This window comes from Eptesicus fuscus, chromosome 7 (assembly GCF_027574615.1).
Source record: "Eptesicus fuscus isolate TK198812 chromosome 7, DD_ASM_mEF_20220401, whole genome shotgun sequence".
In the NCBI taxonomy this organism is placed as follows: Eukaryota; Metazoa; Chordata; class Mammalia; order Chiroptera; family Vespertilionidae; genus Eptesicus; species Eptesicus fuscus.
In genome coordinates this window covers 99,236,873-99,251,659 of record NC_072479.1, presented here as the reverse complement: position 1 = coordinate 99,251,659, position 14,787 = coordinate 99,236,873, and the positions used below count along the sequence as shown (strand labels likewise).

At 44.9% G+C, this 14,787-nt stretch overlaps 2 protein-coding genes and 1 long non-coding RNA gene across 8 annotated transcripts in view; 1 reads left to right on the top strand and 2 right to left on the bottom strand.

The window, feature by feature from the left end:
• Positions 1-2,288, bottom strand: part of TOM1 (target of myb1 membrane trafficking protein) — a 37,960-nt gene extending 35,672 nt beyond the window's left edge. For 2 of the 4 annotated variants that reach the window (XM_028150124.2, XM_028150125.2), the window contains exon 1: positions 2,021-2,285. In XM_028150124.2, coding sequence (XP_028005925.1) covers positions 2,021-2,072 — 52 coding nt within the window. In that variant the 5' untranslated portion in view covers positions 2,073-2,285. Of the gene's footprint in view, positions 1-2,020 lie in introns of all 4 variants that reach the window. The other 2 variants (XM_054719466.1, XM_008144694.3) reach the window with 2 other exon arrangements.
• On the top strand, positions 687-3,327 carry LOC114232652 (uncharacterized). Its single transcript, XR_008556672.1, has 3 exons — positions 687-857; positions 1,056-1,399; positions 2,867-3,327. It is a non-coding gene; the product is annotated as an uncharacterized LOC114232652 (long non-coding RNA).
• A 2,469-nt stretch (positions 3,328-5,796) lies between these two features.
• HMGXB4 (HMG-box containing 4) overlaps positions 5,797-14,787 on the bottom strand; it is a 30,224-nt gene continuing 21,233 nt past the window's right edge. For all 3 annotated transcript variants that reach the window (XM_028150121.2, XM_008144697.3, XM_054719465.1), the window contains 4 exons: positions 13,846-13,951; positions 13,222-13,391; positions 8,397-8,519; positions 5,797-7,896 (listed from right to left, as the gene is read on the bottom strand). In XM_028150121.2, coding sequence (XP_028005922.1) covers positions 7,852-7,896; positions 8,397-8,519; positions 13,222-13,391; positions 13,846-13,951 — 444 coding nt within the window. In that variant the 3' untranslated portion in view covers positions 5,797-7,851. The remainder of the gene's footprint in view (positions 7,897-8,396; positions 8,520-13,221; positions 13,392-13,845; positions 13,952-14,787) is intronic.

Sequence of the window (14,787 nt, the reverse complement as noted above, 5' to 3'; positions counted from 1 at the left end):
GCTGGAATAGATTTTCAATGTGGTTTCCAACCCAGTGTCATTAGCATCCCTGGGACCTTGTAGAAATACCAATTCTAGGCTTTACCCCAGATCTTTTGGGGTGGGGCCCCGCCTGCGGGGTTTTCATAAGAGAGTTAGAAGAGCCCCAGGCTAAGGATCCTTCCAGCAGCAAAACTTGATGTGTGCTTTAAGGCATCATGATTTAGAGGCACTGTCTTTGGATCGAGTATTTCTTGCCCAAGGAGGCAACCCTGGATCAGCGTAAGAAGAGAAGCCGTTTTCTTTGACCACTGAGGCCCAGAGTCCAGGCGAGCTTTTCTAGAAAGCCTCAGGAAAATGTGGCTGGCTTGGCCAGATTTTCTTTTTTAAAGTAGTAAGTCTCAGACTTGGCATGTGATGAGAGCAGTCCCACTTGTAGTTGGGGAAACAGAGGTGAAAGGAGAGCTGCCTCCTCTTTTCAGCTCCAAAACAGTGACTCACTGGGGGGAGGGGGTGTGTGCTGTGTGCGAGAGTGGGGTGGAGGCGGTGGTCCTGAGAGGGCAGGCCCCCCTCCCTGGTCCAGGAGTTTCCTGGTGTGTATATCCTCTGCTGCCACACCCCTCTTGGAGAGGTGTGATTACAAAACCTCGGAAGAGCCATTAACCGAGCCACAGTGGCGATTACAACACAGAGCCGGTCGACAGACGTAAGTGAGGTCTGGCTTCCAGGACAGTACGAATGCAAAGAGTGTTCTGTCTAAAAGATCAAATTTTCCCAGTCTGGATTTCAGGCTAAAAACAGCAAAAAGATGAAGAGAGAATTTCACTGAGCGGCCTGCGGTTTCTTCATGCAAGGAGGCGCAGCCAGGCTGTTCCTGGGTAAGTGTTAGCTGTTTAGGCCTGGCCTGTGGGTCCTCCCATGGGGTGCGCAGGAATAACCTAGAAGACCTATTGTCCAGCTATTTATAGGGACCGCTCTCTCCCCTGCCCCCCCCCCCCCCCTCAACCAATGCCGAGCCTCACTTGTTGGTATTTCAGTAACGATGATAATAAATATTACCTCTTTCTTTTATATAGCATTGGCAATGTGCCAGGCACGGTTCTAATTAACGAGTCAATCTTCACAAGAACCCCGCGGAGACAGGGACCATTATTGGACCATTATGATCCCCTAATTACAGGAGAGGAAACCTAGGCAACGGAGGTAACGTCACAGAACCAGTCAGTCTCCCGTCCACAGGGAGTCCGGAGTCAGGAGACCTGGGCTCTGAGGAAGCGGTGCCAAGGCCAGGGTGCTCGGCTGGGCCATTTACCGAGGAACGAGGGAGGCGCCATCAGGTGGTTTCTAAGACCACTTCCAGCGCAGAGCGCCGGCCACTCTGCGTCCAGCCGATGCTGGTGGGCGCGGGCTGCCGAGGAGGGTACGTCCCGAGGCCTCGGTCTCCAGGACCGGCCGCCTCGTGCGGCGGGTTCCCAGGGTCTGGCCGGGGCCGGTGAGGCAGGGCTGCCTCGCGGCCCCCGCCCCCACAAGTCGCCGCCCAGACGCCAAGCCCTAGTCTCGGATCCCAGGAGAATGGACTTCTAGCCCTTCTCAGGTATCTGTGTCTGGAGGGCCCGGCGAGCCAGGAACGAGAGGGCCAGAGACCAGGCGGCGCGACCTGGGGTTGGGGGAAGAGACGACGAGACATCGAAGGAACCAACGACTGCAAAACCACGTAGTCCCTTTAACCCTTCAAACTTTCTCCCTGGATTCGCGACCCCAGCAGCCGTACATTGGCCGAGCCGCCAGAGGACCCGCCCTCTCTCTTTACCTACTGGCTGCTGTAGGCACCCATCACAAGCCGAGGCTTCCTAATGGGCCCCGGTTTTTGTCAATCAAGAGGGGCGGGAGGCGGGGCGGGGCCAGGTCTGGGAGAGACGCGCCAGCCTCGTTCCCCTCCCGGCCTCCCTCCGGTGTGCGGCTGGGGACCTCGGGCGCCCGAGGGGGCTCAGGCTGGGCGCGGAGCCTCGCGGCAGGGCTGGGCGAGGCTCCGGGGACTCACCGATGCGCTGTCCCACCGGAGAGCTGAACGGGTTCCCCAGGAGAAAGTCCATCGCCACGGCTGCCGCTGCCACCAACCCGTGATCTCAGCTGACAGCAACCGCCAGCGCCGCCGACCCGTCACGTGACGCGCCGGCTGGCCCGCGAGGAGGCGCCCGTGGGGGCGGGGCGGAGCGAGTCTGGAATTGGACACAGGCCCCACCCCTGAGGAGGGTCGGCACTCCGAGGGGGAGGGCAGTGACCTCACTGAGGCTCACTCGCCGTCGACGGACGTCACGCACGACGTAGGGCGGCAGGGGACCTGGGGGCGTGGGGCTCCCTAAGCCACGCCCCCAAGGCTTAGTTAAGGTTTAGGGGCGTGGCCGGACGATCTGGTAACACACCTGGAAAACCGGGTCTCAGACCAGAGCAGTGACTTGGCTAAGGTTACAGAGCAAGCTCGACGGCAGCGCTCACTTTTAAATGTCTTAGTCCTTGGGACGTCACGGTGACTGCACACCCACCGAGGGGGTAGATACCCTCTCTGGCCTGTTGTCTCCCTGTCCTAATAGGACTCTTCCTATCTGAGGTCGAGGTCTCCCAGGTGCAAGCTGCGGCGTGCGTGCGTGCAGCCCAGATTCACTTATCTCAAAGAGACAAGAGCCTGGAGTTTGAGCTCCCTTGACAGAGAGCTCAATAAATTCGGCTTGGGACGGGCTAGCGCTCCAGGTAGCAGAAAGCACGCAGATGTCGAGAATGGTGCCTGGGTCTCATCTCTGCCATTAATTTACAGTGTGATTCAAACAGCTTCCCATTTTCTCTGGATGCTGGAATTAGTTCAAGGGCTCTCAACTCTTCTCTTTTTTAGGTCACAGGCTCTTTTGAGAATTTGAAGCCACGAGCCTTTCTGAAAAGGCAGAGATCCAGTATAACTTCGGGGAGTTTTGGGGTCCCTGAAGCACAGCTGTTGACCCCAAGTTGAGAATTAAGGCTCTCAGAGGCCTTTCCCAGCTTTGTAATTCTGTGTTCTTCGACCTTCCTGTCCCGGCCATGTTTCAGATGTCACCTACATTAGCTGCCGGATCGATGGTTTTTTTCTTCTAAAGACTCCAAAAGAGACAATAACCACTGCTTTGGTAGTATGGGGCTTTAGTATTTATTGATCAAGTTTGTGTGATTCTTAAACTTGAAAGGCTAGTAAATCGACTCTGCACAAATTTAGGATGATGGAAAATCTAATGTGAACTTATAATCACTTCTGTGTGTTAACCTGTTTAACAAATGTCAACCAGTTTAAGGGCTAACTTCTTTACAATATAAAAACGTTATGGAAGTCATAATTGTTGTGCTTTGAAGTGTTTTAGTAATGCGTGTGAGACTTAATAAATAAATGCCTTTCCCCCCATCAGTCTAGATCAGTGGTTCTCAACCTTTCTAATGCCGTGACCCTTTAATACAGTTCCTCATGTTGTGGTGACCCCCCACCATAAAATTATTTTCGTTGCTACTTCATAACTGTAATTTTGCTACTATTATGAATTGTAATGGAAATATGTGTTTTCCGATGGTCGTAGGCGACCCACAGGTTGAGAAGCGCTGCTGTAGAGCCTAAGACCATCAGAAAACACAGATATTTACATTACGATTCATAACAGTAGCAAAATTACAGTTATGAAGTAGCAACGAAAATAATTTTATGGTTGGGGGTCACCACAACATGAGGAACTGTATTAAAGGGTCGCGGCATTAGAAAGGTTGAGAACCACTGCTCTAGATGCTTCATGAGGGCTGGAATCCTATGTCTACTTTACTCACCACTGTTGTCCAGCACAGTAACATGAACATTTAAGTCAATCTACCTTTCAATAATGGTTTTTGGACTATAAGGGGAGGATGTACATTAGGTGAACTTTGTGTCAGGTACCATCCATGTTTTTCTTCATTTAAGATTATTGCTCGGTTGTATGGAGTATAGTTAGTGTGAACTTCCATTAGTTTGTGTGGGGCGATTTACCGGAAGTTCTTGCCTTCCTACATCATCACTCTGGTTTAAAGTGATTATGAGAACTTGGCTTTACTGCCAAGAACAAAATGGCCATAAGGTTTATCCTTCATAGTAAAAAAGCAGAAACAATCATGTGTCCCCTAAACAGGGAGTGGAATCACATCAACTCCATGTAAACAGAATACTACATAGCTTTTCAACTAGAAATGGAAGTATGTGGATTTTATCAACACAATATATAAAAATGTAAGTGGCAAATGCTAGGTTTTAAATGCGTTTGCTAACAAAAACCAAACTCAGTAAATGTTTTTAATTTTTCCTTTTAAGTGTTTTAGCACTATTAATATCAAATGCCTTCCTGAAGGTAAATATTTAGGTCCCTTAAGATTGACATATTGCATAAATGTAATTTATTATATCCTTTATGTACTGTTAAGACAAAAATCAAGATACTTTGCCTCCAAAGTTTAACACGTTAAGCGCTAAGCCTGTTTCGTCTTCCTTTCCGTTTAGCCCACGACATCCGATTTCACCGATATGCTGGCGGCACCAGTGACTGACATGGCGCTTAACGTGTTAAAGACAATAGTATGACAAGAAAAGTGAGGCCTGTATCATAACATGCAGCTAGGACAAAAGGACATATGAACAATGAAAGGTCTCAGAGGTTTCCTACAATCACATTTGCTAAATACTATAGATAATATTGAAGAAAGATTCTGATGAATTACATACACAATTTACTTTTGAAAGTGGCTTTGGGTAGAAGAGAGCTTAGGCTTTGGGGCTGGCTATACCAGTGTGCTTATTCTGGCTCTGCCATTTAATAGCCATATAACCTTAGGAAAAGCACTTTTCTGCATCTGTCTCCTCACTTGTAAAGAGGAATAATACTCAAGGCTTGTGGGAGGATTAAATGAGATAAGATATGCAAATTACTCCATAAGAAGTTAGCCTTTTAACAATAGTATTTCACTATTTATGGCTATTAACACCTTGTGTTTACACTGAAATTTTTACACCCTGAAAGGTCAAATCTCTATATATTAAATGTTCACAATATTTCTAAACATTCATGTCAGCCTGGCTGGCTTCTGGCTTAGAAACAGGGAAGTGACATTAACGTTGTTTTACAGATGGGACTTTGGATACCTATAAAGATTAAGTGACTGGGCCGAAACCGGTTTGGCTCAGTGGATAGAGCGTCGGCTTGCGAACTGAGGGGTCCCAGGTTCAATTCCGGTTAAGGGCATGTACCTTGGTTGCGGGCACATCCCCAGTAGGGGATGTTTCTCTCTCATCGATGTTTCTAACTCTCTATCCCTCTCCCTTCCTCTCTGTAAAAAATCAATAAAATATATTTTTTTAAAAAAGAAAAAGATTAAAGTGACTGATCCAGTATCACTAAGTCAAGACAGTACTGAAACAGCAGGAAATATATTGGAACATATGATTCAGATGTGAATCTTACACAAGACTGGTATTTTCTTGTGTTAGGTGTACACACTAATGTACAGGCAATTTTATTTGTCAACAAACCAGAGCTATACTTATCAGAGTCACTGGGTTTGTAGTTTGCAAAAGAGAGAACATGAGAGACTCCACAATGTAAAAGTTAACAGAAACAGAGCAAGATGATAGGAAAATGGCTAAGATCAGAAACTTGACCTCTATTCTAGATAGATTTAAAAAAAAAAAAAAGAATATTATGGTGGGATATAGTTTGAAAAACAGGTTTTATACTTCCAGAGCAATTTTGGTTGGCAGAAGGGAAAAGATAGCTGAGACTGGACTATAAATATTAAAAATGTGATTTTTAATAATATAAGTACAAAATTTTATTTCTTTATACAACTGTAATGGAATTTGGATCAAACCACTAGGATTTATTTTAAAAACAAAAATAAAACAATGATATAAAAATTGCAAGAAGGTCTGAATCCAAAGTTTTTCCTCTAATAGTACCAAATACCACAAGGTACAGGTTATTATACAAATGTGTACAAATTTTAAATACAAATACAATAGGATTGGATTTTAAAGGAAAACAAACAAAAAGCAGGTCCTCATCAGGATTTCATGAATGTATACAAATGACCATGGTAGGACTGACTTCTTTCGGTACTAAGCCATGTCTTCAAGGCCCCTCCTTGATACCTGTGTCAAACAGGAAACTTCCGTGGGTACAGATGAGGCATGGTACAGGTTCTAACACACGAAATCAAAACAAGATTTCTGTTCCTGATTTTGGTTCCCAAACATTCCCCTTTCCTTCCGTTTCCCCAATTAAATCTCAAAACTGCTCTGAGCTGAGAAAGGCATTCAGCAGCCAGAATACCATTGAGAAACAGCCCCGCGACCACTCTGGTGGGGAGAAGGGAAGGCATTCGATAGGGTGCGGGCTGGCTGCACTGTCCTCAAACCTCTACTTTGACGCTGTGGAGCTCCGTCGAGCCTGGGGAAGAAAGTTCCCTCAGAGCTGGCGTTTGGCAGGGAAGCTCACACATTTAAAAACAACCCTGAAGCGCTCAGCTGTCTTCTTTGGATCGAGGAAGCAAAAGTCTGGTTCTTTGGAAATAAGGGCAGCTGGGAATGAAAACATTCCTTTTTATTTTACTTTCTTCACATTATTGAATTATAAAGAACTAGAATCCTGACATAATGATTCCTTTTTGAGGCACAATACCTTCAAATGCAGATGATTTGGAGTTTTCAGAGGAAGGAAGGGAGGAAGAAAGAACAATCTGTATCTTCCACATGCTGTTGCTGGTGGAGGCTTTTGTTATTAAATTATATATACAGAAATTTACAGGATAAATTAAAATCTAAGATTTTAAAGAGTTAAATACACATAATTAAAACACATTCACACGCGCACATAAATAAACCTACATGAGAATCAACTACTTTTTTTGCAATTCACTTATGTGTGGAATGCAGAACACTGTGTATCTGCCCACCAGGGGAGCCAATAAGATGAACCCAAGAATCCCACTGGGCCAAGTTCATCTTCCACAGCCACCAAGCAATTAGGCAGAACCTGTGAGGACTTGGTGGCTAAGCGAATGCTGCCAGATGGAAGATACCAGCTCTTCGTTCTGCAGGCCAAAGATTCTGGGTCAGCTCACAATGTATGCAGTTCAACTGGTGGCATGACAGCTTTACCCTCTTCAAGGCGTTTTATGCTGCCAGGGCTCACAGAACTCCTTGGCCCCTACCGAGGCTGCCAATGATTACAATAAGTTGAGACATGGACACCTGTATCGCAGGAACTGGAATGAACCCCCTACTAGGTTCACCTAAGCCATCGCAGTAACTCTCAGATGGGAACGATTTTATCAGCTCCCACCTAAGACACTTCAAGTGGAAAGGCTTTAGCACTTTCGGTCAACTGGCATCTTCCCATAATCTTTCCTCTTACATTTCAGACTGTAAGACAGGTAAGGCAAATGGTCAGTGATGGGTCTGGAGGTACAACTGAGCTTGGGAAAAAAATCACATTTTAGCTGTCCATAAAGAGATGCACTTGGCACCCAGAACAAGCCCCAGCCCTCAAGTAACATTGATTTTTAAGGCAGATTTATCCACCACAGGAGAAAAAAGAATCCCAAGCCCATTTTCATGCCAAGGTTTCCTCTTGGCTAAACCTTTGCCATTTCATAAAATTATTAAAAGCGAAGTAGTTACAATCCTATGTATATATTGTACATTATATATATATATTTATGTGTATGTATATAAAAATTTAAAACCTACACCCAGTGGCCAGTGAAGAGATCTGGAACGGTCCTATATACACAAACCAGCAATGGGGTAGGACAAGGTTTCTGTCCCAGGATTCTCTGCTGTCACAGTCCAGGCATGATATAAGCGATGTTGTCTAGTGTGTTTGCCTGCAAAACAAGGGGGAAAGGTTCAACTGCAGAGTTCTAAGCCTTGGTTCCCTGACACATATTTCTTTGTTCAGGGGACACAGGTGAGAACGAAAAACCAGAGTTTGAGAAAACGGGGAGAATGAAGATGGCATCCTGTGCCTGCTTTGCTAGAAGGTTTTCTGCTGGCTTCTCCCATTGATACTAGGACAAAAGAGGCAGAAGACTCCTGTACTTCTTAGTGTGGAACAAACAGGAGACACAGGAGTTGCAGTACCTCAAGGGCTAGAATGCTTCCCTCCACAGGACTATTTTAGGGGATGGCATGTTTGGTTTCACTGAAAGCATGGCATGCATTCAGCGAGTTACGCAGTATCACGGTCCCATACGTGGAGGGAGCCTCTACGCTAGAGGCCAGGCAGCCGTAGGAACTTGTGCCTGATGGAGCTCTTTAAGACAGGGCCTCTCTGGCTCCCAAGGGTTCTGGCTCTAAAACTCCAAGGAAAACAAGGGAAACTCACCAAGACCTGTTTGGGACAGCCATTCAGTTCAGGTAGTTGTGTGGTCAGACACGCCAAGGGGCCGAGCGCACAGATAATGGAATCCAGAAGCACGGACAAACTGCCAGACACGGCCACCATGCCCTGGGAGGGAGAGCACGAGAGGGGCATCGGTTGTAAGGGGAACCCCACTCCTGACGCTCCCTCCTTGTGTGGTTCATTTCCTCTCTTTCTTTCTTCCTCTCTCTCTCTCTTTCTTTCTTAAATATATTTTTATTTATTTCAGAGAGAAAGGGAGAGGGAAAGAGATAGATACATCAATGATGACAGAGAATCATTGATTGGCTGCCCCCTGAACACCCCCCACTGGGGACTGAGCCAGCAACCCAGGCATGGGCCCTTGACTGGAATTGAACCCGGGACCCTTCAGTCCACAGGGCGACGCTCTATCCACTGAGCCAAACCAGCGAGGGCCATTTCCTCACTTTCTTTAAGTCTTAGGCAGTTCTAGGAAACTAAGCAGAAGTGGAAGGTATCTGCTTTGGTAACTCTGTAAGTTGTTTAGAAAGAAAACTTTTATAATACAATCCCAGGTTTCTTTGCTATATTCCTTACTCATCTTACCCTCTATCCAACTTTGGGGTAGTCTTGAATAGTAAGGAAAAAAAAAAGCCTATATTTAGGAATAGTAACAAATGTCCTGCCTACTCTGGAGAGCTGCTGGGAAGATTTGCGGAGATCAGGCATGCAAAAGCATTTTTCTTATGAAGGCCACAAATACAGCTCAAATGCAACAACTATGAGACTTCTACAGCCCTACACATTAGTGAATCAGAGATAGGAAATAAGACTGCTTGCTGCAAATACCCCTGCCCAGCTGTTGCATAATCCGCTTCAACTAGGAGTGCTGTGAGGCTACCTCTCCTTGGAGGCTGCAGAGCAGGGTCCTGCCCAGAATGAGCTCGGCCAGGCCTGCTGGGCCCGGAGCTGGCTAGTCCACCCACTGTTTCTGTACCGGGCAAGCTGCTTCCGAGGCTGTACCTATAAAGTAGACCACTAACAGCTCTGCAGCACAGAAGGGCTTAAGTGAGACAATAGACAGAAGTACTTGGCTTTGTGCCTGGTTCATGATATGTGCTCAAAAGTATCAGTAATTATTACTATTACCAACAACTTAGATTGACTCCAAAACTGCATTTCTGGCTGCCTCCTAGGCCTCTAATTTTGGACATTTCTCAATTTCAATGTGCTATCATGAGAAAAGGGGACCCTCCTCCTAGCACCCCTTCCTACTGAAATCACCATCATTCATATAACTGCCTAGTGTCTAGGCCTCGCCAGCACCAACTCTCCCTTCCTCTCACCCTCTTGCCCAGTGTTTCCTATTGCTCACTTCCATGGGAGGCAGTGCGGGATGGGTGAAGAGCATGGACCAAATTCAAGCTCTGCTTCAGCACCTAGTTAATTAACCTCTAAGTCTCTGTTTTGTTTATTTCCTTCTGTAAAATTGGAGGAACAAAATTCTGCCTCAGGAAGCTGCCATGTGAATTAAATGAAAGAATCACTATAAAGCACTCTGAACCAAAGCTGATTGAGTAACCATCCAAAGAAAATTAGTAATATTATCCCATTACTTTTGCCTTACAGTTAATTATAGATAATATTTTATACAACTGTAATGGACTCTCCTGATGTATTATAAGCAACTTGAGGGCAGGAAACATGTCCTATTCCTTTTTATAGCCTCCCAATAACTACTGGTGTTTCCCATACAGTAAGCTCTTAAAAAACACTTACTGGCCCAGCTACAGTGGCTCAGTGGTTGAGGGCAGACTTACGAACCAGGAGGTTACAGTTCCATTCCTGTCAAGGCACATGCCCAAGTTGCTGGCTCAATCCCCAGTAGGGGGCGTGCATGAGGCAGCTCATCAATAACTCCCATTGATGTTTCCATCTTTCTCTCTCCCTCTCCCTTCCTCTCTGAAATCAATAAAAACCTATTAAAAAACACACACATGACCTGGCTGGTTTGGCTCAATGGATAGAGCGTTGGCCTGCGGACTCAAGGGTCCCGGGTTCGATTCCGGCCAAGGGCACATGCCTGGGTTGCGGGCTCGATCCCCAGCAGGGGGTGTGCAGGAGGCAGCCAATTGGTGATTCTCTCTCACCACTGATGTTTCTATCTCTCTCTCCCTCTCCCTTCCTCTCTAAAATCAATAAAATATAAAAACAAAACAGCCGAAACCGGTTTGGCTCAGTGGATAGAGCGTCGGCCTGAGGACTCAAGGGTCCCAGGTTCGATTCCGGTCAAGGGCATGTACCTTGGTTGCGGGCACATCCCCAGTAGGGGGTGTGCAAGAGGCAGCTGATCGATGTTTCTCTCTCATCGATGTTTCTAACTCTCTATCCCTCTCTCTTCCTCTCTGTAAAAAATCAATAAATATATTAAAAAATAAAAACAAAACAAAAACACACACACACACACACCCCCATATGTGGACCCCAAAATACAAAAAAGCTAAAAGATCTGGTTAAAGTGGGAGTGGGGGTCTTACTGGGCCTCCTTTAACCCGTTTCTGTGGGAGACCCTGAGGTTAGAAACAGATGTGCTCAGTTTTCCTGTTTGGAATGTCTCTCTCCAACATCTCCATGAGATAAACTCCCGCTATCTAGCCTTTCAGCTCCCCCTCACAGAGCCTCTCACTCCCCCCTTTCTCTGCTCTCCATCACTACTCTGCATCAGCAGGCACAGAACAACGGAATGAGGACAGGTTAGAAGTGAGGCAAGCTGGGCTCGGTCACAAATCGTTGTGTAAACTGATACTAGTCACTGCACTAGTCACTAGTCACTAGGCTTCAGGCATTCAATCTTAAATGAGCAAATTCTATAAAGTCAATGTTCCTTAAAGTGTAGGATATAATTTCAGGTGACATATAGGTGAACATTAATTATTATGATATCCATTTTGATGTTTATTAGGAAAAAAAGAATATCACACTCATGATATTGAGGATATTGTGAAAGCACGCAGAGATTTCTTTAAATAAACATATAAAAAGTGGAACATGAAAACTGCATCCTAATTGTGAGGATACATGCAGATGTTAAAGTCCCAGAAAAACTGGAGTAGAGGGTACATGGGAAAGGCTGCTAAAGGGAATGGGGTTTCTTTTCAGGATAAGCGAGATGTTGTGGGACTAGGTAGTAGAAATGGGCCCACAATTCTGTGGCTATACTAATGCCTACTAACTTTTTAAAAAGTGCATTTATGGTAGGTGAGTTACATCTCAATTAGACTGTTATATAAAAAAAACATACTAGAGATTCTGCAAAATTCTTTCCCTTTTTGGTCACGATGTGTGTGTAACTCGGCAACTGCGCACAGAAGCTGGCTTCTTATAATTTGCTAATTTATATTCTCTCTTTCCAATTAAATTGGAGTTTCCTGATAGTAGGAATGATAAGGAAGCTATTCAGATTTTCTACTCCCCCAAGGTTTTGGAGTAACGCCTTATCCTCAACAAATACTTGTTAAACTAAATAGAAATATGAAGAAAAATCTGGAATATAGATATCATTTTAAATTCTAACTTTTTAGAAAATACACACTGTCTAAATATGAAAAATAACCAAGGATTTCAGACTATTTTATGCTGGAAATATCTATAGCCATTCAGACATCAGCCTACATGAAAGGACTCTAGCTGTTCTGCCGTATCTACACATCTAGAGTAAACTACTGTTCTAACTTCTAACTTGTTACAACTGCTAAATTTTTTTAAAAAAATATTTTATTGATTTTTTACAGAGAAGAAGAGAGAGGGATAGAGAGTTAGAAACATCGATCAGCTGCCTCTTGCACACCCCCTACTGGGGATGTGCCCGCAACCAAGGTACATGCCCTTGACCGGAATCGAACCTGGGACCCTTGAGTCTGCAGGCTGACGCTCTATCCACTGAGCCAAACCGGTTTCGGCACAACTGCTAAATTTTTGAAACTAGTCAAAGAACTTAGATACAACGTCATCTCTTGTGGCCATTGGCATTTTTTTGTTGAATAATTCAACTTCCACATAGAAGCAAATTAATGGTTTTATATTCCTACACAGATTTTTCAGCTTAAAATGGCTTTAGTAGCTGAGACTGATTTCTTTGCTGAAATGTCCTAGTAGAACCCAGTGGGAAAACTGAAATACTATGTTACTGAGTTAGCCAAGGGGGGAATACAATTAGAAATGGAATATGGTAATAGAAATGGAATATGACAGCTTTGCAGGTTAAGTGATTTTGAAACTGAAAAGGACCAAGATCTCCGGAGGGCACACTGCACTGTGTAATTCAAGCACAGCGCAGAGTCATGAAGAGCTTGAGAACCTCCAGTTCCCTATTTGCTACCTACTCTCAAAAAAGTAGAGGAACTCTTAGTCCTCCATACAACCTAATCCGTCTGTTAAAGACCTTGCTGGAAATGTGCAGAAAAACTCAAACTGTCTTAGAACTACGAGTGATCAAAACTTCCATGGGATTTGTACTCAGTTTTCCCACTACATTTAAAAAATAATAAGTTACAGGGTTATATGTCAATTGTATCTTAATAAAGCTGGGGGGAAAATACAGGGTATTCGAATTTCTTTTTGTGCCGCTGCTAAAATAAGATGGGATTAGTGTAAACTTTGATTCCAAATCTCCAGATGTTTCTATGACTATAAGTCTTCTTTATCACTGCATCCTAAACGCCTGGCATAATATAGCATACAGCAGCTGCTCAATGCATATATGTGGGATGAATGGATGAACTCAAATTCTGTCCGACCCTGGGATCATGCTGCTCACGGCTATGCTCACCTCTGTTTCCTGCAGGCGGTGTCCGATGAGGCTGAGGGACTCTCCCAGCAGCTGTAGATGAGCAGCAACATCAATGGGCTCTGTCTCAGGGGCTTTGGCCGGGGAAGCTGGTAATAGCATGGTGGTGGGCGGGGACTTCTTTTGGGGTGACAGCACTCCTGCAGAGGAAGCTGAGAACACAGACGAAATAGAGAGACCAAGCTTCCTATGGCCTTGAACACCACACAAATGCCCTTCCTGGTTTTCCCTGTTTGGGAGCTATGCCAGGAATTAGCACAACTATGGACCGTGGGCCAAATCTGGCCCATGACCTGTTTTTGTATGGTCTCAATGTAAGAATAATTTTACATTTTTAAATGGTTGTAGATAAAACAAAGAATATGTCACAGAAAAAGCACTTGGGACTGCAAGGCCTCAAGTATTTACTCTCTGGCCCTTTACCGAAGAAGTTTGCCGTTCTGATTTATATTTTCTACATGCCTTTTCAACCTGTAATGTTCAGTAATAGTACCTGGGTACCAAGGTCTGCTTCTAAAGTAGGCTGCTCTCCCAAGTTCTCAGCGAGGCAGCAGAATTTACAGTGCTCCGGGGAAAAGCAAAGCAGGAGAGGGACGTGGCCACTACCTTTTACTTTCATGGAGCCTTCTGAGCCGGATGCTTTTCTTTTCACAGTTGTAGCTTCTGCTTTGTTTTGTTTGTGCTGCAGATACTGAGCTTTTTGCTTCCAAATCTGCAACCAGATCCGGCAAAATAAAATCAATCAAGAAGTAAAAGTAAAAGGGAAAGCTGTCATGGAAGAGTAAAATGCAGAAACGAGAGGGGACAGTGCAGAGGGCTGATGCTAACTCTCAAGCGGAGGGCCACCGAGCAGGCACAGACACTGAACGGTGTCCGAACTTAGAGCACTGAAAATATTCCTCAAGGCTCATGGTCAGCTCTCAGCACTGATTTTAGATCTCTAAGATCGCAATGTAAAATCATGGAGTAAACAACTGGCTCGGTATAATGTCCACGTGGTTTAAATATTTCTTCTAACTTGCTAGCTGGCAAGTTAGAATAGTAGGCTAACATTGACGTGAAAAATAGAAACTAAAGATAAACTACCTGGGTCAGAAATATTTTGGCTGTTTTACCCAGATGAGCTATACCTTAAAGCAAGATGGTAATTCTAATTCCTAGACCACCTTCGTATCAGCCTACTGGAAAGTGACTAAGACTCAGACATGACTAGTTATCACAGTCTCATTAGCTTCTTCCCAGTACGGGACATTATCTGGTAGCGGTGAGCAGGAGGATGGCCTGGAACCCGGCTCCCTAGTAAACATAGTCCCATGGCTTTATGATTTGCAGTGACTATTAAGTGGATGCCTTTCCTCACTTCTCAGACCATGGGCTGACTAGTAGTAAAGGAATTTTTTCTTATAACACTTTAAGCACTGCCCAAATTAGCCATCTTTTGGCTCAAGTGTAAGACTGTTGCAAAAAAAATTAGGAGTTTAGAAAAAACAGCCTCCGTGCAGCTAAATTTTACCCAGAGTAAACTGGCACCAACCAGTGTCATTGCCC